At 31.7% G+C, this 26,601-nt stretch overlaps 1 protein-coding gene across 1 annotated transcript; it reads right to left on the bottom strand.

Annotated features, from left to right (window-relative positions):
- Positions 1 to 1,425: 1,425 nt before the first annotated feature.
- On the bottom strand, positions 1,426 to 21,755 carry LOC129983836 (phytanoyl-CoA dioxygenase domain-containing protein 1-like). Its single transcript, XM_056093495.1, has 11 exons — positions 21,582 to 21,755; positions 18,400 to 18,543; positions 15,481 to 15,556; positions 15,325 to 15,372; positions 13,538 to 13,593; positions 10,784 to 10,846; positions 8,795 to 8,816; positions 7,358 to 7,483; positions 4,676 to 4,792; positions 3,403 to 3,526; positions 1,426 to 1,668 (listed from the first exon to the last, which is right to left on the bottom strand). The coding sequence occupies exons 1-11, from the start codon at positions 21,606 to 21,608 to the stop codon at positions 1,620 to 1,622; spliced, it is 852 nt and encodes a 283-aa protein (XP_055949470.1). The 5' UTR covers positions 21,609 to 21,755; the 3' UTR covers positions 1,426 to 1,619.
- Positions 21,756 to 26,601: the final 4,846 nt, after the last annotated feature.

Below are 26,601 nucleotides of genomic sequence, written 5' to 3'. Positions count from 1 at the left end.
TGCTTTTTAAAGTCAATAGAGGTGTAAAAATAATGTCTTTTATTTGGAGAACTCTGGTGAAACCACTGATAGCAGTTGGGAACGAAAAAAATGATGCCCCTGACCCCACTTACACTTGCTATGCCATGAATTACTTAATTTCAGCATAATTTTGAAAATGCAATGCATTGTATGTAAAGTGATATAATTATAGAGATCTTAATATTTATTATGGACACAACATAAGAAATATCAAGGATCTAAAAAAATATTTTGAATATTTTGTTTCCATCTTGTTAACTATTCTTTCCATCTCTAAAAGATTCTCATTTATATTAAAATTAGAGTGTGGGGGAATTTATATAATTTTTTCCAGCAATAAGGGCAATTCTAATCTTATTGTACAACTAACGAGAGTGCGTATTGTTTCCACATTAAATACAGACTGATGAACTACAAAAAAGTAGGATTAGAAAATACAGGTTTTAAAGAGGCGAAATTTAAAACCCTGATTCAATACAATTTATAATTAACGCTATTTCTGTAATTTTTATCTGGCACTTACAATGCAGATAGAAAAATGATCCGAGAAATCCAGAATATTCTGTAAATAAAAAGAATAGTTGTATTGATAAATTCTTCCAAAGGCGTTAGCAAATGTGAATTTCGCTAATGTCTTATTTTGACTGCAACTTTTCGTGTGTATTCTTGTTCTCTAGCGATAAAACATATTTCGTTTGCTTGTGAACCTTTTACTTTACTAACCTACGTCTGAGTTTGAGCGAAAGACTACGTTTTCTTGTAGACATTGTTAAATCCCTGCTTTAAAGCCAGCAAAAATGTTGTCTTAAGAAATGCATTAAAATTAAAAGAAAATGCGTAATTATACTGGTGTAGTAATTCAGCGTCTTATCATTGTTTAGAAAAGGAATACGTTCCTCATTTAAAATAATCTACGTAACATTTTTTTTAAATTTATAACAGGTCAAGGGAAAATTGCACAGAAAGGAAATCGGTACCGTTGAAAAGACAAAAATTTTGAATTTTAAAAGTATGTAAAAATATTTTCTTTGAAGTAATTTTCCCCGAAAGCACTAGGGGGAAATGTAAAATTTTAGTTCATTTTTAATTAAAATTTTAAATATTTTTTTTGTACTTTGAAAAGATATGGTTTCTTTTTTTTTCATTTAATAAGTGTTCAAAATTTGGTGAAATATGAAATATGCATACTACAATGACTTTTATTTCCATCCACTTATGCTTCACTCTCGAAGCGCTGCACGTGAATAATAATGTTAGCATGCGCTGCCTCTAAATGACGATTAAAAATAGCCAGACAGCGAAAAGTCAGAAAATGAGATGAGAATTAAGATCGAAAATTTAAATATATTTTGTAAATAATTGAAATAAGACTAAACACAAAGAATAGATAAACTTGTATATTGTTTTTTATTTACGAAATCTTGGAAGACATTTTCTCGAAGCTATTTTTTATTTTTTTTATTTCCCCTCATCTTTCCAGAATATTTTTTTAATTTCCTCCATAATCAACAAACAATAGCAATAATATTGTTTGTTTTACAAACAGTGTTTTTTTTTTTTTTTTTTTTTTTTTTTTTGCATTCGATAATGTGATTTTATCAGTTCTCGTAAATAGATGGGAAGGGCAATTTTTCAGTTGCTTGTACCCTAAAAAATAAAAAAAATGCGTTTCAAAAAGGTGACTAAATATTTAACACATATTTCATAGCATATTGAAAAAATATATTTTATTACATATGAAATAAATCTTAAATCTTGCGTCTTAGAAAATGAAGTTACTAAAATGAGTTGTTGTCTTTTTGGCAAATTCCACCGAGCTTCTTGAAAATGCCAAACCGCACGTCTGCCTTCCAGACTGAAAGCGTTCTTTATTTAGAAGACGTGAAATGTCCAAAACCAGTCATTTGAATCCATGATTCCGTGTTCACCAGTGATGCTGGTATCCAACATTCCACAATGATCATGGACTGGAATCATTTAAAAAACATTTAATTCCTTTATTCTTTAAACATCCTGCGGAGATTGCAATAAAATACTTTTGATGTTTTGCTGCCGTTTTCTCCTCCATAAAGAGTTTTCAGATTCCCTCGGAGCAATATAGTTCATTTACACGTTACGTTTCTGTGTGACTGACAACATCCGTTGTTTTGCGGGTGGAATCGAATCCCTCCACTGTGAATAAACTACGCGCACTGCATATTCATTTTTGCCTATTCGTTCGAATAATGCCATCCTTCCTTTTCAATTCGCCTGATATAAGCCTCAACGCCTGATGCCAAAGGATGCAAGTTAATATGAATGCAATTTTCAAACAATTCTACATCCATTGACCACAATAATTAAAAAAAAGTTCTTTTCAAGCCAAAAGACGAAAGTAGGTTCCTTTTTCCCGGGAATAGATGGGAAAAGTAATTTTCACAGCCCACCGCATTGCCTGCCTGTAATTTCATAAGGATTAGAGCTATAAGAGGGAAAGATGGGAGAGAAGAATGCAACAGGTGGCAGCTATGAAGCGTCCCATGCATAAGATAAAAAGCAATCGAAGTCAAAAGTTGATAGTCTTTTTTTCATCCCCTAATTTATAAGCAGGTACAATTACCTAAAAACTTTTTAGCACAAAAGTTGTTCTGAGTTGATGATGAGACGACAGCTCGTCTCATCTTTAAAAGTACCGCAATGAAAATTCATCTCCCACAGGCAATTCCCTCTTCTTGGACAGCTGGATGAACCGTCTACGAATAGGGCCGCGATTTTCGTCCTCCCTATAACACATTTCACGCTGATTCAAGTTCAGTCACTCTAGTTGTCGTGCTCAAATAGGCACCGTTTTATACGTTCTTATACAATTTTGAACTAAGAGTCATTTGTAGCCATGATGGAAGAAACTTTGTAGAAACTTCCCTTCTTTCATTCCGGAGAACCATTGCGACAGGTAGCCTTCCTATGAAAAATATTACTAAAATAGGAAAAAATAATTTCTTCCAAAATCTTTTTGCTTTCACACAATTCATTCACTGCCCTGTGTTATAGGGTATCTTTCAATATTGTACAAAATCTATTACCAATAATTAAGAGAAAGGAATTAGTTTTAAAATGATTCATTCGCTATACTTTATATTTTTGGTACTGCAATTGTAATTGGGAGTGAAATTTATTTTTAGAAGACCTATCAAGGAGATACCAAAATGTTATATTTTCATAATCACGTCTATTTTTAGAAGGATGTGGCTTTCTTCAGCAAAAAATTTCCATTTCTCTTGTATATCTCTTAATATTGCCTTTAAAATAATCTATGATCTTTGCATTTAACTAAGACATTTTTTTTTAAACATTCTCTCATATTCGAAATATTTGAAATTATAAGGCGATCCAGACACTCACCAATTTAAGTCGCTCCATTTGCTCGTCTTTTCAACAGCATGGAAAGTGTACACTATTCGGGGCTTGTCCGTGTTGTTTCTCGCACTTTTGTGCAGTACTGATCCGTGAATCAGAACGAGGTCACCTGTAAGGAGAAGAGTTATGTGTGCGATGCATACGACAAACTTCTAATGAATCGATCTGCTCGCTTCCTCCCATACCATTAAAATTTATGGTGTTTCATACATTCTTGTTCATACTTTCTTATGCAAGAAAGTACTTTATAAAAGTTTTTTATAAGTTTTTCTGTTCGTTTTAGAAATGTATCGCAAGGAGAAAAAAATCCAAGAATTAAAATATCGTACGACTTTTAAGAAAGACATTTGTAGAAAACATAAATTACGCATACAGTATGATATGAAAACATATTTTCAAGATTAACAAGACACTCATGTTACATGTAAACGTAATTCTTACAAAAATTATTTAATTTGATTTGTTATTCATTGATAAATTATTACATTAGAGTGAAAAAGTGGATTTAAGACGAAAGAATCAACTTGTGCACTTGACTCGTAACATTGCTTCAAACTTAGAGGCTGCAGTGACCTAATACTTCGGTCCTGGTGAGCTTCAGGTTTGAAACCCGATACCCTAGTGATCCGTCGTATATGCGGACCTGGTTCTCGTTAAATCTGATGTCATGGGCCAAACTCATTCTGCTGGTGTCATGCGGAAATTTGGAGAAGTGGTGGCCAAATAAAGTTTTTTTACCTCGACATCTGACGGCAGTTAAAATTTGCGAGTTCCATCCCAAATGAATCTTAATGAGGCTTCAAAGCGGGACGTTAATGTAACTAAACTGTATATATATGTATAATAACTGTGCATATATATATAAATCTTATCATCTACGTGGTATTATCATTCGGTCCATTGCTATTATTTTTATATATGTCTTTACTTTTTCGCATATCTTACTTTTTTGACGTTCAAACCTCGTAGCCGTTTGTAGCTTATGTTATAAATATTTCACATTTTGCTCAAAATACTGCCACATAAGAAGAGATTTTAATGAATGCATCGCGATAATTAAATAAATAGTCCTTTTTTTAATAATAAAAGACATGAAAATCTCATTCAAATCAACGACCCATTTGAATGTGTATATTGAGCAAGCTTATATATATATATTTTCAAGTTAGAGTATCAGTTCTACATATTATTCAATAAAAATTGACACTCATTCAAATAAAAACTATTCAGGATATTATGTTGCGCAAGGTCTGATTACCTTTCTTGGCCGGAATCGGTAGGTACTTGTCCTGATCGAAATCTGGAAAATCTCCCCTCATGACCATGAATGGATTCTTCTCCGGATTTCTTTCGTATCGTTGGTAGATTTTTCCACCTGCAGACAACACATGACAAAATTCGAACAGTTAAAAGGTTAGGAATTTCATTGCTGTAGCCATCTCATTACAGAAGATCCAACATTAGTACTAACTTGCAGTGTACAGTACTTTTAGCCCTTCGATAAAGTCATAGAACATCCGAAGCAATGCTAATACTGATGATTAAGGAGAAATAAGAATCTCTGGAATATTTCGAAAGTAAACCGGGAATGATTTGTATGTTCTCTGAAGTTGGGTGTAGAACTGTGCCAATTTTCGATTTATCGAAAAAAAAATCGATTTTTCGATATCAGTTTTTGTAAAATATCTCTTTATAGGTATCATGAATCAGGATTCACGATGAATCGCGATACAATAAATCGATATGCACAATTAATTTGCATTTTCGAATACATTTTGGTCTCCGGTTGGTGTTTATTATTATTATTATCATTATACTCTTTGTTGTTTTTCATCTTCATACTTAATTTTTGTTAATATATCTATAAATACTGTCTTATTCTAATATACAAAGATATGTGTTTTGTTGATATTTTGGAATAAACTTCTTTCTGTTTTCTAACTGACCGTTGACAACCACACATTTATATTTAAATATAAGAAAACAATTTTATATTTTTTATTTTTATTTACAATTCAAGTAAGTATTTTTTATGCTTTTTTCATTCGAAACATGCGAAATATCTTCCAGAAATTATGATATAGCATTTCGGTCATAATTTTAATCTATACTTATATAAAGCTCAATGTGTGTGTGTGTTGGCGCTCTACAGGCCAGACCGCTCAATCTACAACTACCAAATTTGGCACATGCATACCTTGGACGTCGGGAATGGTGTCCCTTTTTTCTAGTTAGAATTTAAATTAAATCTACCAATAATACTATTAAAATAAAATTAAAAATGTGTGTAATTCATATACTAAATTAATTTTTCAAGACATTCGATTTCGAATTCGAGTTTTATTAAATTTTTAATCTATTTTATTTGTTAAAGGCCTTATTATGTCGTTTTCCTGTTTTTTTGTTGTTTTTTTTAAATAAAGAATGAAAAAAAAACTGAAGTTTTTTTTTTTTAAATATCAATAGTAAAAAAGGTAAAATTTTAAAAATTACTCTATTATTGAAAAAATGCAGAATGATAAATGATAACATGCAGACATTGCTTTGGCATCGACACTTTGTTAAAGGGGTTTAAAAAAAATTATTTTCTATCTACTTTTATTGAAAAAAAAGGGGGAATATTCTAGTTATATAAAATGAAACTTCCTTTTGTTTGGAGTCGTTCCGATTTGTCAGTATGTTAAGAGATGCTATTTATAACTTATAATAACTATAAATAAATAATGATAACACGATGTATTGAAAAATATCGATATGTGCTCGGTGATATATCGCGATGATGAAGTCCGGCCGTCACCCAGCCCTCGTTGGGAGTTGTTTTGACATCTCCTTATTTTCGAGATTTCAATCCTGTAGTTATAATTTGATTTCACAGGTAGACTGTCATGTACGCTTAGCGGGAATTACTTCATGCCATCTGCAGCCGGACAATTTCAGATAGTTTTTAAAGTGATTGAACTTTCAGTGGTTTCGTGAGGGCGTCTGACGCCGGAAACATAGCATCATTTCCAGGCTCTCATGAGTTATCGTAAACGATATCCGGAGTATGGTCATTTATTTCCCATGCCGACTTAGCTGAAGATTGACACGAATCGGCACAGGGCGTAATATTACGTTTCTGTCCCCCTAGCCATTTTTTTTTTGGTTCCAAAAAAATGACAAAAAAAAAATACTTTGCTACCATGGTGTGTTTTCTAAGACCACAAACTGTACCTCCCCCCCCCTTTGCTAGAAACCCATCGCTGCGCTTCTACCACCTTTCCGTCCGAACATCACTTCTTCAGATGTCTATAGTTTTCATATCGCTGGAAACAATACACACGGCTCCGTGGTATGAATGGGCTTCAATCAAGACAGAACAAGCTGAAATTTATTTACTGTTGTTATTTATAACTGATAAAAGCAAATACAACCCAGTCTTCACTAGACGACTATATTTCAAACTAGTTCAGTCACAGAGCACTGGCAAAACTCAAAATGCTACGTGGCAAATCGATTCAGATTCTCTGCCAAATTTTGATAAATTCGCCAAAATGCCAATGTTCGTATGTTACTCTTACTCGTTAAAAGCACACACACACAAACACACACAAAAAAAAAAACCCTCATTAATGGGTCATTGTTGTATGGATTTAATACATTCTTCAAAGACTCCCAAATTATTTGGAAACGAGCAGAAATTTCTCCCTGTCAAGTCGTTAAATAGATCACTCTGTCTCCAAATCGCAAAAAATATCATTCAACATTTCCAAGAAGGCAAAATATTCACCATTTGCGGAATTCGTAACACTATAATAATGTTGGTTACTATCTCAAAAGACCTTGTATCTACATATTGTATCGGGTGTCATTGTAAGTTTCCAGCTATTGTTCCTAAGCTTTGATCTCTGTCATCCCGTCTGGTGCTATAAATTTAGAAGTGAGAAATGGGACCTCTTACTTTTGTGCGAGCCTGGGAGGAACCAGAGACACCCGTTTTCGACGGTCGCGTCCTCCAGGGGCATCCACAAGCCTATGCAGCTGGGAGGTTCGGTGTACAGGAAAGTGGAATCTTGATGAGGTCGAACTACGTGGAGAATGAAGCACACATAAATGCAGAATTATTCTGTTTTAATGCTCTGGAACATAAATTTTCTTCTACATACCAGAAGAGCAGAAGCTGTGGAGCTCCATTCGGATGTGAGAACCTAACGCATCTCGGTGCAGTTGCAACTCATTTTAAATTAATTTGTAATTTTAATCATTATTTTTGCATTTTATTATGAAGGAAGATAAATTATGATTATTTAAAAGGATGTTCCGCCCTAAAGAGAGCTTCAATGAACTTCCGTTCTTTAAAAAGACGCTCACGAAATATAAAGGATTGTAAAGATGATAGCTAAAAAAGAAGTTGAATTAATCTAAAATAAATGCTTCTAGGCATAGGAGCAAGAAAAATGCCTTTTGGGTAAAATGAAAAAGTAAATAAACAAAAGAAGCTATCATTTAAATGATCGTGATTTCTACTCATTTTGTTCTATGTATCTGCTGATAAAAAATAATCCTAATTAGGAGCTTTAGAAACTTAATTTTCCAATATATGCCTCTAAAATAAAGAAATAAAAAAAGAGATTCAGAACAAATAAGATAATTTGTTTTTTTTTACTTTTTCGCACCTAAAGTATATAAAAAAAGAAAAGAAAGCATTATTATAGTCAGAAATGTTGATCTAAATATTTTGATGAAATGTCCAAATTTCAGATCAAAAAGATTTTTCAGATTCCATGTTTTAGTATTTCTTTGTAATTTTGTCTACGAGCACAATTAATAAGACAAACAACGAGTTGGACAGGTGAAGTTTGGGAGCAGCCTTTACATCAAAATGCATTTTAAATTTCGCGCAAAATCCACTAACAAGTATTCTCTGCGTATCCGTCTGTTTGGACTGAACATTTAACTAAAAAATCCAACCATATAAATGAGTGCAATTTAGTCCATTGCATGTAAAATCAAAATGAATTGTCTGTGCAAATTTCGGATCAAAGGTTAGAATGTCTGTTTAATCACGAATGGGGAAACATAATAACTCAGAAATTGAAAGGAGCAAATGAAAAAAATGTGATCTGACATCCAAATTGTGCTACTGTATCTTGAGTTCTTAGACAATAAATTTAGTACAACTGTTCAAAAATATTTTGGAATATAAAACGTTTTAAGCCAATCTATTCAACTCATCCACTATTTTCTGTTGTTTCAAAAGAATCGTTTTAAAACCTGTTAGAACAATCATTATTTCATATTTCCTATCATCTTCGACTTGTTTAAAATGATCAAACTTATTACCTTCGATTTTAAAGAAGCGCACAGAATCAGTTTTAGTATTTTAAAATGAACTTACACACTTCTCCGATCTTTGGATGCTAGAAAAATATTAAAGAATATTAATGTTTTGAAAAAAGTAGACAAATAAAACATTAAAAGAAAAACATATACTGAATGACAAAAAAAATTAATTTTTCTATAGTTAAAAAGTTTAAATAAAAAACCATTTTTTTTTAATGTATAATAAAATACTTTGACACATTATTCTGTTATTCACCAATTTTTGAAATTACGAAAGTGTGCAAATTTTATGAAATTTCTCAGAAAACTATTGAATAATTTGAATGAAGAATAATTTGAAATAATTTCAATGAATATAAATATATCACTTCATAAGAAAAATGGTGAGAATAACATCAGATTTCAACTTCTGTAATGTTCTCTTCACCAGAAAGGGCCAAGGCAACGAATGGTCTGAACAGACGTTTTGTTGAATAGCATTACGCTTCCCTAAGTGTTTCCCTATATTCTTGGCGTTTTAGAGATTTAGGGACTAGATTTTTAAAGATTTATGTTTTAATTTTAGAGGCATCGCTGTATTTCGTTTCATTTTAATGGACAAATACGCTCATCCAGTTTGATCTTCTTGAAATTCACCGAACGAATCGATCAGCTGCCCTCCTAGACATGAATTCTATTGAACACTTGAGAGGAGAGCTGCAATTCGACACCCGCCTCCGATAATCATCCCAGGGTCGGAAACTACTTGAATAAGTCCTAAATTAACCGTACTTTAGCCAGCAGCACCTCTATTGAGAAATTTAATTGCAGAATGCGCTTTCACGAAGTCCTGCAATGCTGCGGTCGCTTTCAACGAAGTTGAATCGTAATAGCTTCATTTCTCTTTGTTGTGCAAACATGACCGTTGCAGTATAGAAAGCTGGAATGAAAGCAGTCATCCGCTTCCTTCAGCTGAAAAGGTTGCAGGACCGAGATTAATTGGCGATTCATCACAGAATGTTGGGACAGTGCTTTGCTAAGGAGACTTTAGGGCTCGGTGTATAAATCCGATTTTTTTTACCGTCGATTATTTGCCAGACGTGTCTCCGACATTAGAAGTACATTTGCACTGCCAAACCGCTGCAGGCGATGCAGATCGCTTGTTACTTATTCGGCAAAAATCAGATGAGAACAATTCTCAAAGGTGAAGAGCGTCTCGTTTCTAAGAAACGAGGCACAGGACGTGGTGCCCACCTAAACACCTTTTCCCCAAGGAACTGCACAGTCACTGGTGATTAAATGCATCGCAAAACCAGCGGACTGGACAGAGAACAGATGCCTGCATTCCAATTCAATTAATAGAAATGTATCCATTCAAATGCAAAAAAAAAGTGCCATCTTTGTTCATTTTTAATGTGCTTTCATTTTTAGAGGTTCTGAAATTCTTTTTTTCTCCCTTATTCATTATAACAGTTATATTACTAACATTTAAGGAAAAATTTATATGAAGTAAAGTTTTAATCAAATCAAAAATAAAACAAGTGGATACTGATAAATAAATATAAAAAATAACCCCATTGTGTTTTTGTATATTGAGTGATAATCATTTCTTTCGGATAGCCATATAAAATTCAACTGGAAAAACGCACTTAATATTTGCTTGTTTGTTTCTGGTAAATCTAAAAGCCATTAGACGAATTTAAATATTAGTAGATTATGCAAAACTTTAAAGTGTCTTTAAATCTGCTACTTCGTGAATTTTGTTATCTTTAAACATTCCTTGAATCTCAAGTTTCAGGATATAAAAAAAAAAAATACAAATGTTAGCATTACCTGAAATTTATGTACTCTAGAAGCCGAAAGATTTACTCCTCTCTAATCTGATTGCGAATATATCGAGGAACAGAAAGTATGAGAGAGCGCAGCTATTACCTCCCGAAACATTAATGGGTGAAATTATGACGGAGTTTAACTCAGAAGAAAAAAATTGCTCCGTTTTGCAAAAGTGAAGATTAACAAAATTCGAAACATTTCTTGATTATAAAATTATAATTTTTTTACTTACTTTGAAAATTAGCATACTTTGACATATCACTGGATCTTTATATTCAAAAGTTTTCAATAAATTCTAAAGTGAAAAAAATACCTATTCTTAATATAATATTAAAAAAAACTACACAGTGCAAAATTATAACAGATAATTCTTTATCGACTTTTCTTTGCGAAAAAATAAAGTATGTAGTCGACGAAATCTAAAAATAGACAGTACGGTACATCAATCTGTAATAGGTGAGCCGTACTCGTTTGGTTTCCTCCTCTTCATTGCAAAGCATTTTTTTAATTTGGCGGGGCTTGATGATCTCGCAAAGCTGCCGATTTCAACTACTGTGAATTAGCCTTCAGTTGAACGGAATCAAACAGTGTATCGGACTCCCACAGTGAATAAATAATAGTAACTTTCTTACTGAAGGGAATTTTTCGAAAGTTTTTGGTCCCAAGTTAATCTGTGTTTCAACTTTTAGACTGATAGCCAAGGTAAATCCAAGAATATTCAACAAGAATGATAACGATGGCGTAACGAGTATGAGAGTGAGAAATATATACCCTTCAGACAATAATTTTTTGGGGCACCAAGAATGCGATATATTAACATTTTTATATGAATTTTTAAAGTAAAAAATATAGCAAAATAGGTTTAAAAAAACAATATTTCTCTCAGGTATGATTCATTTATGTTACAACGCCATCCGCAAGAGACAGTACTGAAAAAAAATGGATTGAAGTATATTCTTAAAGAATGGAGGAAGTTTCAATGCTTGCATGAAGGATGCTGAAGTCTTTGCGAATCACTAACAGATTATCTGAAGTTGCATTCGGGCCTTAGAGCACGGCTGAATTTTCCTACCATTCATAGACCTCTGTGACCTAGAACTTACTAAACAGAGGTTACAATGCTACAGTACGAGAATACTGAACTATTTTTTTAACTGCATTTTAAACTCTCGTCATTCATTTCTGCTGCCGAAAAGCACTTACAGAGCACAGAAATTCAGCCTTAGAAAGTTTGCCGTGTGCTAAGACCTTTACATTTATTCTGCTCTGTTGAATTTGCATTAATTTGTAGACCACAATATACATCTTATTTTCCTGCGCATGTATGCTATAAGGAAGTAAAAGGGATAAACCAAAGGATCTTCATAACTAAATGACAGGAGGGATATTTTTTTTTATTTCATTAGCATGTTTTGCTTAAAATAAGATACTATTCTTAAGTCATCTGTCCAATGGTTGATTCAAAAATGACTGCCATTCGATCAACTGTTAAAAGATTTCATCTTCGATCAATTAATCTAAAGGAAATTATATTTTGATTTCCCGCTTTTTGCTAATTGTACAAATTGCCAATAATTTTGGTATTACCTCCCAATAAAATTTATTGAATTCTATTCATAATAGTGGAGATTTTTCCTTTGATGTTATCGACAATCTTTGATTTGATGACTTTTCAAAGTCTTGGATCCGGCAGAATAAAATGACATTTTTTATCAAGATTAGAAGGAAATGATCCAAGATGATTTGACAAGATCAACGATAAAAACTTTAGAATCTGAACTGAAACAGTGCATTTCATGATGTCGGAGCGAAACTGTATCCTGTTTAGTCGACGGATACATTTGCAAGTAATAAGGACTCGATGCCATTGATTCTTTAAATAGAAGTCAGAGTGCAAATGTTTCCAATATAACAGTCGTTCCAGAAACACATCCTGCAGTGATAACGGCGGCATACAGCGTAGAAATGCAAGGTCTTACGATCATGGCAGTTATTGGTAATGCCCTTGTAAATGGTATTTATTGCTCCCAGAGGTTTAACTTCAATATAGCTTGATACAATCAGATGGAAAGATGCATTCACTTGTGAATAACTCTGTGTTTTATTGTCCAGGTTAGGGCCATCACGTTTTGGTTTTTCTTGCTTTGGAAACATAAGGATTGTCACAATGGTTAGAACTTTTTGTCTGAAGTTTTTCTCCCAATTATTTACAGAAATTTGATATAAATGACACGCATCCGTTACTAATGCCGGTGATTTGACGTGCACGCTTTAAGCAACGCTCAACATTCCCTAGTTGCGTGAATTGTTGACTTGATATGAATGTCGCTTAGAAACGATTTTCTATTTGGTGAAGATGAATCTTTAAGCATGGAAATTTTGATCGGGTCTTACAGTTCACTGAATCTATAAAAAAACATTTTAATTTTATTTTATTGGTGGCAATGCAAATGCCACCAAGGATGGCACGAAGATGCCGAAGAATAGTCGAAAAAAATTATTATTTATTTTTTTAAATTTAAACATGCCGTTTCAATGCAACTACGCAGGTTAAAACAAAGCTTCCATCAATAAACACAAAATAGAAGCTTCGACTGCGACGACTTCCTTGATTTTATAAATTGCTTTATTTCATTTTTGAGGTGGGTATGCGGGTGCTGCGATTCCAGCATCTACACAAATTCCAAATCATTCATCGAAGATCCCAAAAAAGGTGCCGAAAAGTAGTACATAGAAAAAAAATGGAGGATATGAAACTTTTTTATAATGGTTTTCTTGGCAATGGTTTATATTGACCATTTTTTAATCTGTTTAGACCTGACTTCTAGAATCTTAAAGAAAACTCCAGATCTTAAATTGTTTCAGGAAGTAAGAATACGATTTCTAGAAAATCTTTCTTGCAGAAATAAATTCATTTTTCAGTGAATTGTATGTTATTAATGCATGATTAAAACTGAAATAAAATATTTAAAAATGTTTTACTTACTTTAACTTTTTGGCTGAAACTGATCTGCTTAAACTGGGGATTCCACCAATGAACGGCTAAAATAAGAGATGATTCAGAATAAAAACAAGAAATATTTACGAGTTTTATATTTTTGGAAAAAGCAAGTTTTTGTATTTGTCTCCGTTTAGAGATAAACCAGAAAGGTTGGTCATGAATTCCATGAAATGTTATGAAATTCTTAAACATTATGATATGCTTGACTTTACAGAAATGATTTCAGCTTTCATATATTTATTTCATTGCCGTTATTCATTCACGTAACACAAACACTGAGCATTTAAAAAGAGGAAAGTGTTTCGATTTTCAGTTTATATTGAACAAAATTTTAGTTCCGTCGGTTTTTGTAAATGTTTGCTACCTTGTGTCTCAGCTCAGACTTTCTGGTTGCATTTCACATCACGCGATGGCGCTCTTCTGATCGACGGTGCACAAACGCATTTGTTCTAGTATTACGTTTTCCTTAAATTATCTCCTTCTTGGCAATCTGTTATGAATGGAGCCATGGTGATAAAATCTAAAGGGTGGTCTAAAATCGAGGCTGAAATGTTCCAAGTTCGATGTGCGATTACATCTACGAACCGCCCTGTAAGCGGGTCTACAGATGTAGGGGTCAAATGGCACCTTGCTGGTTCGAGAACGGGTATAAGTTCAGGTGTGATACTTCTCATCTAAACGCGGTTCAAAATGACGAGGTTGTCCCAAAACAATCTTAATGTTGCTTCTATATGCTGATATATCTATCTGTACAAGACGTTAATATTACTAAGCATTTGTGCAACAGATTGGAATTTGATTGGCAAACCAAGCACACTTAAATGCATGTTGCAATTTTCATAAGAAGTAAAAAGGATAAAACTTCTTAAGGGGACAAGAATTTCATGAATGACAATTGCTTTTCGAATACATCACCGTCACATGATACACATCATCTTAGTCGAACCAACTGAATATTTGAATCTATTAAGTATTTTATAACCATAAACTGACTACTCTGAACAGCCAAAAGGCACACGGAAAAATCTGAATGACTGGACTGCCGCTATAGCAATACTGGCGGGAACTGCGATTGAGTCCTAAGGGCCATCATCGGCCACTTCACAAACCTTCCCTTGGAAAGTACATCCCGTCATTGTTGAGAGGAGCCGACCCCCACCTTTTCCTACACCCACCAGGTTGGTGAGAAACAGCCACCATGCCGGCAGCTTCTCATCCTTCATTGACGAGGTGCCCTCCCCCCGGTAGTTAAGCATTTTATAAAATAAAAATAAGACAGTTGACATCACGTCACTGTACATGTTACGACAATTAGCAATTATTTGCCAGATGGCACACGAAATTTTATTTGCAATACAACCGGGACGAGACATTATTTGGAATGTTATTTGCAGAAACGAGAGTTTATTGGGGAAAGTATTTAAATATTTAGAAAAATGAGACCTATAACGTGGTTTTAATTATAATCGAATAATAAAGCAGTTTTTAAACTATTCGTATGGTAATTACATATTTTATAAATTTTTTTTTTTGTTAAACGTATCGAACTCTACATTATATATTTCCCCTTAATTTTCTCTCAAATAACGTTCCTTTTTCCTTTCTTTTTTTGCATTTAGTAATTTTAATGTTTTAATTTTTTTGAAATAAAAAATGATGTCTATTTGGCTAAAATGTGGTCCTTATTAATTATATACTAACTATAAGGAGCTTTTGTGTGTGTGTGTGCTTGAATTTTACCAAAACAGTTTCAGAATGCTCTAAGTGTTTACCGTAAGCAATCTTGTTCAAAGCTTTCTTCTTTTCCACAATCATATTTCCTACAAATTCAAAGAGACGAAAAATTTATATTTTATCAATGGTTTGATTTAAAAAATTTATACAATTATTCAGAAGACAAAAATAATAATAATAATAATGAGTCTCACCATCCGAATCAAAAGCGTCGCTTTCAAAGAAGTAAGCAATTTTATCTGCCGAGTTGATGTAGTATTCTTCATCTTCCTAATGGAAAGTGTAAAGATTTAGAAAGCAAATATATATATATATATATATATATATATATATTACAGTTATCCTTACTGTATGTTGAAGGAATGCCGGGATAATAACTCATACCGATATTGCAGAAATCATCTGGTGGGTATGTGAGGAAAAAAATCCAAAGCATCAAACAGTGGAAAGTGACATTTTATTCTGCACATACGCACAAGCAGCACAGGTAGCAAAACTGGGCCGAGGAGCGCGCAGTAAACAGCACCTGTGAAAACCCTCAGCACAAGCAGGCAGGCGACGGCAGTGACGCTCAGAGTGCATCTAGAGAGCTCGCTCCGCGATCAACGTTTTCCAAAGAGAGAACTGACTTCTTGTGTTTTCAGAATCATCATTTTTGTTGACAAGTGCGTCGCCAAGGACAACAGTTATTCACCAGGTATGCATTAAGATTGCATTTCTTAGAATATCTAATAAGCGATTATACTAGCTTTGCAGGAAAGGAATTTTAGAGATTCATAAAAATGTCCATGAATAATGATTTTTACCGAATGATATGATAAAATACAAAAATGATGTTATAAGTTTGTCGTAAAAATAAAGGCAATTAATCAAACTTCTTGGCAGATTAATGAGGTTCAGATTAAATCGCTGGGTAGATATTCATTCTGACCCTAACCGATTGAGAGCCTTTAAGGTATTATCAAATTTTACTGCTTATGCCGCATCAAATAAATGAATGTCTATGCTCAAACAAATGAAAAAAAAAAGTCAAAATGGTGTTATGTCTGGAGATATGAGTGGCCAAACAGAATTTATGTAATAACTCTTCAATTCCTCATACAGGATTTATTACCCGTTAGTACTTATGCAGAACCATTAATGGTGTTTACTCAAAACTTCATAAACTTGCACCGAAACTAGGGGAAAATACCTCTTTGATGTGACTGACATTTTTTGTGCTAATTAGTGGAATTTAGATTATGAAATTGTAATGTGATTAAAAATGCTAAAATCGTTTCCATATTCCAGGTTGCCTTCTGGGAAGTGTGCTTATAGAATGGTTTAACGATTGCAACCTTGCGATACGGATTCCATGCAGAAATTGGCATTTTGGGCTTATTTTTCCCAGGTTACACTAATGCTAGTTTGCGAGTCAATATTTCAAAATAAACAGCGCAGAGAATATTTCAGTATGCATAGAGTAATGGATTGACGCAGCAATTAAATGAACTATCAAACAATTGACGTCCAGAATTTTACAATTGTTTCTATCTTACATTAATTCAATTTCTTCTTTTCTGAGAAATGCAATTTGAACAGACAAAAGCTGATTTAATCAAGAAAGAAACATTAATTTTCAAAATGATCACTTTTGGAAAGCAAAAAATCCATTCTTCATACGATTGAATGTGAATGTTTGATGATTACGCACCTTTCTCTTTGTATGCAAAGAAATAAATATATTAATCATTGCGGAAAGGCAGAAAAAAAGCAGCAGGTTCGCTCAGAAAGTGTCAATTTCTTTCAGATAAATGTTGGTATACAGTTTTTGTTTAAAAACAACGTGTTGAATGTGTACCCAGCTTGCATGCTGAGATATGCACATGGCATTATTGTCTGTGCATATCTCAACATGCAACGAGCATTATTTTTAAGAGTAATTTAGTATAAAATAATTTGTCGCAACATGAACGTTACATGAATTGTATCTTGGTTAAGTGCCGAACAGTTACGAATTTCAAAGATGCATCATAATGCAATATTTGCGATCAAATAGTGACTATCAAAACCAAGAACCAAAAATCAAAGTGGTGATTATTTAATGATGATTATCACAAGAATTCCTAAATTTCGAAACGGGCCTGCAAATTTGCATTTTGTTGGATGTCTTTCTTCTAATTTTATCGATCATTATCAAGATATTTTCCCAAGACATCTTTTTTTGTCGAACTTTTTTGAACTTTCTAGTTTAAAATATATTGAAATACGATAGAAAATATTTCATCAGACCAGATTTACACACACACACACACACACAAAAAAAAAAATTCTTGTTAGGTTTTGAAATGCAAATTAACGCTATCGTGTTATATTGTTCCAGTTATAAAAAAAATTGAACTTTATTTTTATATGAAAATAGTTAAAAAGATAGATTGGTTGGAGGTTAAAAATGCAAGGTTGGAGGAAATTTGATTTTAAGCATCTTAATTCAAAATAAAAATAATTTTTAAAAAATAGAATAACTGTTTTAATGTTGAAGAAAATTCCGAAGAGTTTCGTTTGCATTTGCCATCACAAATAAAAAATAAAATGTTAAGCTAAATCCATAAGAAACAAAAGCAGAGAAAAATGAGGTTCAAAAGTAAAGACCTTCGAATAAATGATTAAATGATATGTTTTCATATGAGACACAACCTTATAAAAATATATCAAGTAAGGCATCATCAGAAGTTCGTATATTAATTAAATGTATCGATGTCATGTTTTAAAAGTGTATTTGTTAAATGAAAAAAAAAATCAAGTTAAAGTTCGAAAGCATTTTTTTTGCAATAAAAGACCTTTTTTCGCTTTTTATTATTTAGTCTTAGTTAAGTTGATATATCTTCTAATTGCACCAATCGTTAATGTTGCAAACCCTTAATGTTGTTTGATGGGGATTTTTAATTCTTTCTGTCAATGCAACTATTAGAAATTTTATTCTTTCTCTCTCTCTTTCTCTCTTTTTTTTTTTTTTTTTTTTTTTTTTTTGTTATTCCTTTAAATTTTAAAGATTTACTTAATCTTTTCTTTTTCAGTTTACAAAGCAACCATCCCTTATGATTTAAGCAACAAACAAATGACTCAGGACGTACTTTTTTTTCGGGATCACTGTAAGCCGAATGAACGTGTACATCTTCCCCCATGTTTTCCACCAGGTCCTCCAGTCCTCTCTTCATCGAGTCCACCTCTTCCGGGGTCAAGAAATTTTCGATTTTGATGCAGCCATCTTCCAAGTACTGAAAGAAAGGAATGAATGGACATCCTTGCTGATAAAGTGGCGACTGTCATCGCAGTCACTTGCATCGACTCACCAAAAGGGACTCTCAAATGAACGATTATCAAAAAAGAAATTCTAACCACAAAATACAATGCATTTATTTATTTTTAGAAAAGTTCCATTTCTGCGTTTCACGGCAGTTACTTTCAGTGATCGATGACACAAAGAAGAAATTTCTTCTGCGTGAACTGTTCCACCTCATTTGCAATGAAGGACAAATGTTTTCAATCCAACGAAATTGGAGTGAATATCTACAATGTGTTGTATTTTAAACCGAATTCATTTTGAACAAAGAGGAAATAGGCAAAATATTAATTTTCATGTATAGAATATAGCATTTTTAAATACATAATAAATATAATAAGTTATATTAAATTAAGTAAGTGAAATAAAAAAGCTTCATTTCTGAAAAAAGATTTTTCGCTTCATAATAGTAATAGTTTTTATAACGAAGCGTTCGGAAAATTTTAGAAAATAATTTTTGTGTGAAGGAAGGGAGTTTTGGTAGTATTAAAGTGCATTTGATGTATTAGTAACAAAATCCTAAATTTCAGACTTATTTTCTTAAAATTGTATTAAAATATAGACGCAAATACCGACGACGGAATTTAGACACAAAATGACGTTATATTTTCCAACCTTTGATTGACGGAAAAAATGAATTTATATTTAGTTGTATATACAAGTGTTAATGAACACTTAAATATAAGTCAGTAAGCATTACTTGCAATTATTTTAATTCAGCTACATTCATAATGATATGAACAAAATTGTTTTCCACTGCATTCAGGATCTTATCAAACTTATACTAATAATTCTTGCTTAAAAATTTAACTTTCAAACTAATTATCAGTATAATTTACCAACGTTCGGAGCTTGCTGGCAAATATATATATATATATATATATATATATATATATATATATATATATATATATATATATATATATATATATATATATATATATATATATATATATATATATTTGGAAAAATATAGCAATAATTCGATTTGTTTTTCATTCAGAAGCGAAAAATGGCATTTTAAAATAAGGAAATTAATTTATAACTTTATAAGGAAATTAATTTATAATTAATAATTAATTTTCTTTTGGAGCGACCTGTAAGAAAACATTACGTTTATTGCCATTATGGAATTTTTAAAAATAGAAACGTTTTCCAGTAACGCAAATGCAATAATCAAAGTTCAGAAGTTTTAAAACGGTTGCTAAGCATTCCGTGAATTTACATTGATAGTATCTTCGCTAGATAAGGTGATGTGTTAAAGTGATGCCCATTATCTTTTAAACGTAACGAGAATTTATTAAATTATTTAAAGCACATGAACAAGTTTTTAGCAGTTTTTTTAATGTTGTAATAATATTTTTATGTCATGTGTAGCATGGAAACTACAAGTAATACTTTTTGAATAACATTTTAGTGAAAGCAAAATCAGTGGGAAAAGAGAAACCTAAAGTAAATCAAACAAACTTAAGTTTCGCCTAACACATTTTAAGAATGCTTTTACTATTTTTCTGAATTTATCATCAACTCAAAAATGCAATGAACAACTTAAAAATGTCAGAAGATACGTCGCACTATGATTTCAGAGTAGTAAAAAAAAGAATGAATTGGATTTCTATTAAAATGCGATTATTGTTTATATTTAAAAAAGACTCAAACGTTATCAAAAACTCGAAAGAAAGGAAACGATTATAGAAAAAAGTGTACATACATATAAATGATTGATCGTAGTAATTCTTTTATATTTAAACAACTAAAAAATTTTATGCATTATATCCATCATTTTTTTCAAAAACAAATTTTCAAAATTAGAATAGAAGTAGTAAAGTTCTAGAATGGAAAAAAAAATCTCAAATTCAACAGTATTTTAAGAATATTCTTCTTCTTCTTCTTTTTTTTTTTTTTTTTTTCCTTAACTATTTCAAAATAATTGAAGTCTCTATCCAACTCATGGGAAGAAAAAAATCATGCAAAAATTCAATAATTAATAAATTTTACCCATTCCTGTCTAAATTCGGAGAAAGAAAAGGCCTTACAATTTCATAAGCATTTGATGAATTCACCTGCGATGCGTTTTCAGGATAATAATTTCTAAGGGGAGTAAGGCATGAGGGGAAAGATAGCAATCCCTCAAAACTTCCGATTCTTTCCTCACATAATTCTCATCAACTATAAAACTGGATTTGGGGGAGGGGAAACAGAGAATACCGAGACTAGGATTAAATAAAGAAAAATAGAAAATCAATTAATTGTAAAGTATTAAATTGTAATTATTTATTGGATCCATTTTTAACGAAAATAATTTCCATACGAAATTGCGAGGCAGAAATGAAGGGAAAAAAATATTTTTAATTGCTTATATTTTAATTGCTTACTTCTGTTTAACTTTAAAAAGTTCTGATTCAAAACCAAGCACAATTTGCTCTTATGCATATTGTAATTAAATTGTACAATATAAATTTTTAATTACAAAATATTAGCGAGGCATATAATGCGGGAAACATTCAGATGAATTAAGACTAGCAAATAATAATAATAATAATAATAAATAAATTCTTTGTATCGAACTTTCTTTCCTTTCTAAAATGTCTACAAATTTAAATTATTGTGCATCCCACGGTTATTTCCCAGAAATCAAGTCAAATAACTGTGGCCACCATTCAGAACAAAATATAATTTTTTGGATCTAGCTTTAAATGATTTTAATTCCATAGCTAATACTTAACAGCACGAACAAATTTAAAAGATGCCAAAATATAAATTTTAGATTTGAAATGAGTCAGTTAGTCATTCTTCTAAAATGTGAATTTTCATTCTTTTCGAATTCAAGTTTCGTTTCAACTGCATCCCTTTCCGCCACAATTTTCCTAAATTGTAAATAGAATAGAATCTTTGTTTGAAAATTTATAATTTTTTTTTCTTCTGTTCACAAGAAAATCATCCTGAATTTCAAAAATTAGGCAGAATACTTACTTTCTCGTAATATTTTTGGTAGTCCATTGCTATCAGACGATAGTTTCGTGGCAAGAAGTGTCAATGGATTTTCTAGAATCTAGCGACATAGAGACAAAATAAATTTCCGATATATATACATATATATACTAATATTTGTGATCAGGTGATTCACGGCTGACTTACTATCAAAGCGGAACTGAGATAGAAAAATGCATTCTCTTTGTTCTCCACGATTGTGGAAGAATAAGCAAAATGATGCGATAATTCCAAAAGATAAGCGCGCTGTGTAATGACGATAATGGAAAGAAGAGAAAACGCGTTTTCAACGGGTGAAAAACGTTGATTTAAAGAAAATAAAACACTAAGACATCAGAAACTTTGTAAGATACGAGCATTTAAGAAAAAAGAAGAAGAAAATCGCAACTTTTAATGATAAGGTATAAATATCTACACCGATCAACATCATTTCTTATGTTCCGATTTTAAACTCTTTTAACCTCATAAGTCGTTGCGTATTAGTACAAATTTAAGTTTAAATATATTTTTGACTCAAGAAAAGTTCAAGGAAATTTTTGCTTTATACATAAAAGTTACCTAAAATAAGAAAGAAAAGTTTTGATACCTTGTCATATATGGTCTCCACATGTGAATCCTCATCTGTCTAGCTTGATGCATCTTTTAAGTATATCTTGATCACAGACTGACCAGCAGTTAGATAAACATAATCCACCCCCTCCCCCCCCAAAAAATAGGCAATTCTAACGTTCAAAATTCAGCAAAATTTCTAGGTCGGGTTTTTTGATTATATGACTTTTGTCAAATAAACGCGTGCAAATCATAAAACTGTCAATCAGTGGTCTTGACAATCAGTTGTCTGATGGATAAGAACAAATTCCGAAGAAAGTGCAAATTTTTTAACATTATATACAGTCCTGAGATTTGCTGAATTTTTTATCAAATTTTCGAAAGATTTGGAAAACATCCATAATTTGTTTATTTTAGAGATAAATTGTTGTCCAATGAACTTATATATATATATATATATATATATATATATATATATATATATATATATATATATATATATATATATATATATATATATATTGATTAATGAAATTGTTTCTCCTCTTGTAAATAATATACTTATTTTAAAATAAACAAGGATTTTTCAATATTTTTGATATCTAGCATTTGAAGTATCAAATTTCCATTTTATTGAAAAATAACGACTTTCAATAATCCTAAGATATTAATTATGTTAAGTTTTGGCGTGTTTAGTTCTGACTCAATTGTTTAATACAATAATATATATATAATATAAATTGCGTCCGAATATAAATTGCATGGTATTTTATTATGGACCTTTAAAAAAAATTTTTTTTTATCTCGAAGAAAAGTTAAGTGAAGTTATTAAAATGACTTAAATAAAAAGAGATTAATTGCTAATGAAGCATTCTTGAAATGCGATGAAGGAACTTCTAATAGGAACGTTTTCTTTCATAACATGATGTGAAATATCAGTTTCAAAGCATCCATCTACAAAATAGTAAATTTGCTACCAGAAACTTCAATTTTTCTGCTTCTTTCCAGAGTGACATTCTTAATGTTGTAGCAATATTTTTGTACTAAGGTTGGCCTAAATTATTGATTTGTTTTTTACATACTGTCTCATAATATGTATATAATAAATGAAATGATTCATTTTATAAGTACAAAGTGCATAATAATTGGAATTAAGACTAACACAGAAATTGCATCTCATTGACCATTTACTTCAAAAAAGCTTTTAAACAAACAAAAAAGATTTGATTCAATATACATTTGTTTAATTCATGATAAGTAATCTAGTTATTCTATCCCCAATTTGATGATACATTTATCTATACGCTTCACCTCATTGCAATCAGTGCATAGAGCTAATAAAGTTTTTTTTACCGCAGTATCGTTATACTTAATATTTCAATAGAGCATGAAACATTTCACCCTTTTTTCTCTATTTCAATAACGTTGAAAATAGATTTTATGAATTAACATGCAGTTTTTTAAGATTGTTAAAATGCAACATACTTATTGAGGGAAAGGAAGCACTCATGGCCAGAAAAACTGCGAGTCTTGTGAAAGTAGTTTTTCAAAGGAACTAAAGGATTTAAAGGATATTCTCTTACGATCACAATGTACGGACGAATTTAAATAATAATGATAATTAAAAAAACAGTAGTAACGATCCTTTCGAAACTTTCTCGCATACTCTCTAAAAATGGTTATCCCCTAAGAATACCTTGCATGGCATGGGTGTACCCTATTTACGAAATATTTTTTGCGTGAATTTAGCATTGGCGTCTGATTCTTTGTGAATTTTTTGGCAATGAATCCTCGATATGCTGTTAATAATATTCGAAAATACAATCTTGCTTTAGATACGTTTTTTCCGTCCGACTGAAATCGAAGTTGATCAAAAAATGACATTCACAGTCACAAAATGACGCGCCAAATTTGATATGTTTGCGTTTTTGAGTCATCCCATTTGCATGCTTCTGAAAGTGCGGATCGACAAATAATTCAGTCCCTTGATGCATTTCGCTCAAACTTTGATATTGGCTACAAAGTGCGTTATGGGTGTTAAACCTGTGCACCGAATTTTATTTATCTTGCTCTCTTCATTTTGTTGGAATAGCAGACAGACAGACTTCCCCTGATTGTATTTTGTTCAAAATTTGACAGGAATCTGCAAATTGGATGTAAAGACTAAACATCAAATTCCATCCGTCTATCTCAAAGAGTTTTTCCTATCTTTGCCACGGAGAGACATTTTCCAAAAATGCATTTTCCGAACTCAGGAAAGTCTAAAGCTTGGAGATTCGCGAGTTCGAATTTTTGACGATTGCAATTCTTCCCCCATACTTCGCCTACGAGAAAGTCAAAAAGGCAGAAATGAATATCATTTTTAGTTTTTGCAATGGATAAATCAAAATATATTCGAATGACAGACATATCTTAACATTATTTTAACGGGAAATTCGAATGACAGATTTCCACTTAAAATCGTTCTCATTAGCCAAATGTCATAGAAAATAGAAACATTTTAACAATTTTTAGAAATTAAAAAATATATGGTTCATTTTTAAAAATCGAAAGATGATAGTATTAGTTTCACTTATGTTCTCTAACGTCAAGAAATATGTCTTACATTTTTCTCGTCTCGGCGTCCAAAACTGCAACAGAATAATGCGCAATTTTTCTAGATTGCATGCTTTCAATGTCTTCATATCTTCTGCTAAATATGTGCACCCTCGTTATTTCTAAATAACGCTTAGTATGCGTCCGTATTTTCTTATTTCGGTGCATCGCGCTGCGCTTAGGCATTTCGAAAAAAGTGTTATAACCTTAAAAACGATGTAAACGACATTTGCTTGCTGAAACTGACATATGATACATTTCAAAAAACCATCGGCCAGTTTTTTTCTTTCTTGCATACGAAGTTAAACAAAGAGATAGAATTTGAGTCGTCGAAAAGTATACATTTTAGAATTCGACGAATCTCCAAGCTTCAGCCCTACCTAAATCGGAAAACTAAATTTTTGAAAGTCTGTCTGTCTGTCTGTGAACACGTTCACTCAGAAACACTTTGGGGTCGATGAAATGTGGTATGATGTCTTTACGTCAGATTTTTATCAAACTTTAAGCGAAATCCAATTAAGAATAATTTGCTTTTGTCCATGTGTAAGTAAATGCGGTTACTCCAACACACAAAGAGCTAGATGAGTGAAATTTGGAATACAATGTCAGAATCTAAAATACAGATTTTTAAGAATTTTTATCCACATTTCTCAAGGGGTTGACCACCTGTCATCTATACATTCGCATCTATGTAAAAGTTTTTAAAAATATTGCGCAATAACATAGATGAATGAAATTTGATGTGTGATCTTGTTACGAAAAGGGTTCCGCAGCAAAGTTCAGCTTTAAGCGACCGAAAATAAAATGCCCAGAATGAATATTCAGTTTTCTCTTTGTATTAAGAAGTACAAAATATAGATGTGTGATTCTTTAATAAAATGAAATTCTGAGAGCAAGTGGCGTCTACAGCCACATTTTTATGTGGGTGGGGGGTGCTAACAATTTTAATAGAGAGCATGCTGGAAGAGGAATTCCTCTAGTTTTCAGGTGGCATTCCATTTTTGTAATAATTAGGAATTTTTCTAAAATTAAATTTCATTTAATTGTTTATCTTTAGCGTCATTTCCACTCGGATTCATGCGCCGAGGACGGCCCGATATATATGAGCCGTTTATTTTTAAAATGGAGCAAGTCCATCTTTTGTTATTGCGAGATATTTAAAGGTTCGCGTTTCAATAAATTTTAAAATATTGACAAGCATTAATAGATATATTTTTTGTATTTTGTGGCACCAGATAATGTAAGTTTATAATCCAATAGTGTTTACAGTGCTGACCAAAAAAATAGCAGTTCCAATATAACTAAATGAACTTGCCTCACATTTCAAAATTAAAGAATTATTGCAATCATTCATTTAATTGGGAAATAATATTCCAGTTGCATCAGCCTTTTTTATAAGAATAAAAACAAAATACTATTCAAATTTTTATAAACATTTATTCATTTGATAATAAAGGAAACAAAACCAAGAATATTCTAGTAAAAAATATAACATAACAACAAACAATTCAGTTTTATTAAGAATTTTAATGAAATAATATATTTCAGTTTATACGTAGGTATAATAAATTTGAATTTTATTCAAGATTTAACATTAAAAAAAATTCATGATGAACGGGAGGTATATATGGTAATAAATCCATCATATCCTTGTATTTTTAAGATGTAATAAATCTCCTTTTTTTTCTTACATAAAAGATAATTTTATATTTTTGACTTGGAATTATTTACCTTCCTTGTTGTGTTGAGAAATCGATAATTTTAAATTCAGCATCTCGTTCTATCGAAGTTTTGTTGAACATTTTGAATGGTGCATCCCTTGTAAATCTGATCCAGTATATAGTTAATCAATTTACGG

This window comes from Argiope bruennichi, chromosome 9, assembly GCF_947563725.1.
Source record: "Argiope bruennichi chromosome 9, qqArgBrue1.1, whole genome shotgun sequence".
Taxonomy (NCBI): Eukaryota; Metazoa; Arthropoda; class Arachnida; order Araneae; family Araneidae; genus Argiope; species Argiope bruennichi.
This window is presented reverse-complemented; position numbering and strand designations above follow the sequence as displayed.

Excerpts from the sequence above, each read along its gene's own strand:
- LOC129983836 (XM_056093495.1), bottom strand. The coding sequence starts at position 21,608 with ATGGACTACCAAAAATATTACGAGAAA. Across the intron at positions 8,817-10,783 it reads AAAGTATGCTAATTTTCAAA|CATCCAAAGATCGGAGAAGT; the intron begins GTAAGTAAAAAA and ends ATATTTTTCTAG. Across the intron at positions 1,669-3,402 it reads AAATGGAGCGACTTAAATTG|GGTACAAGCAACTGAAAAAT; the intron begins GTGAGTGTCTGG and ends TTTATTTTTTAG.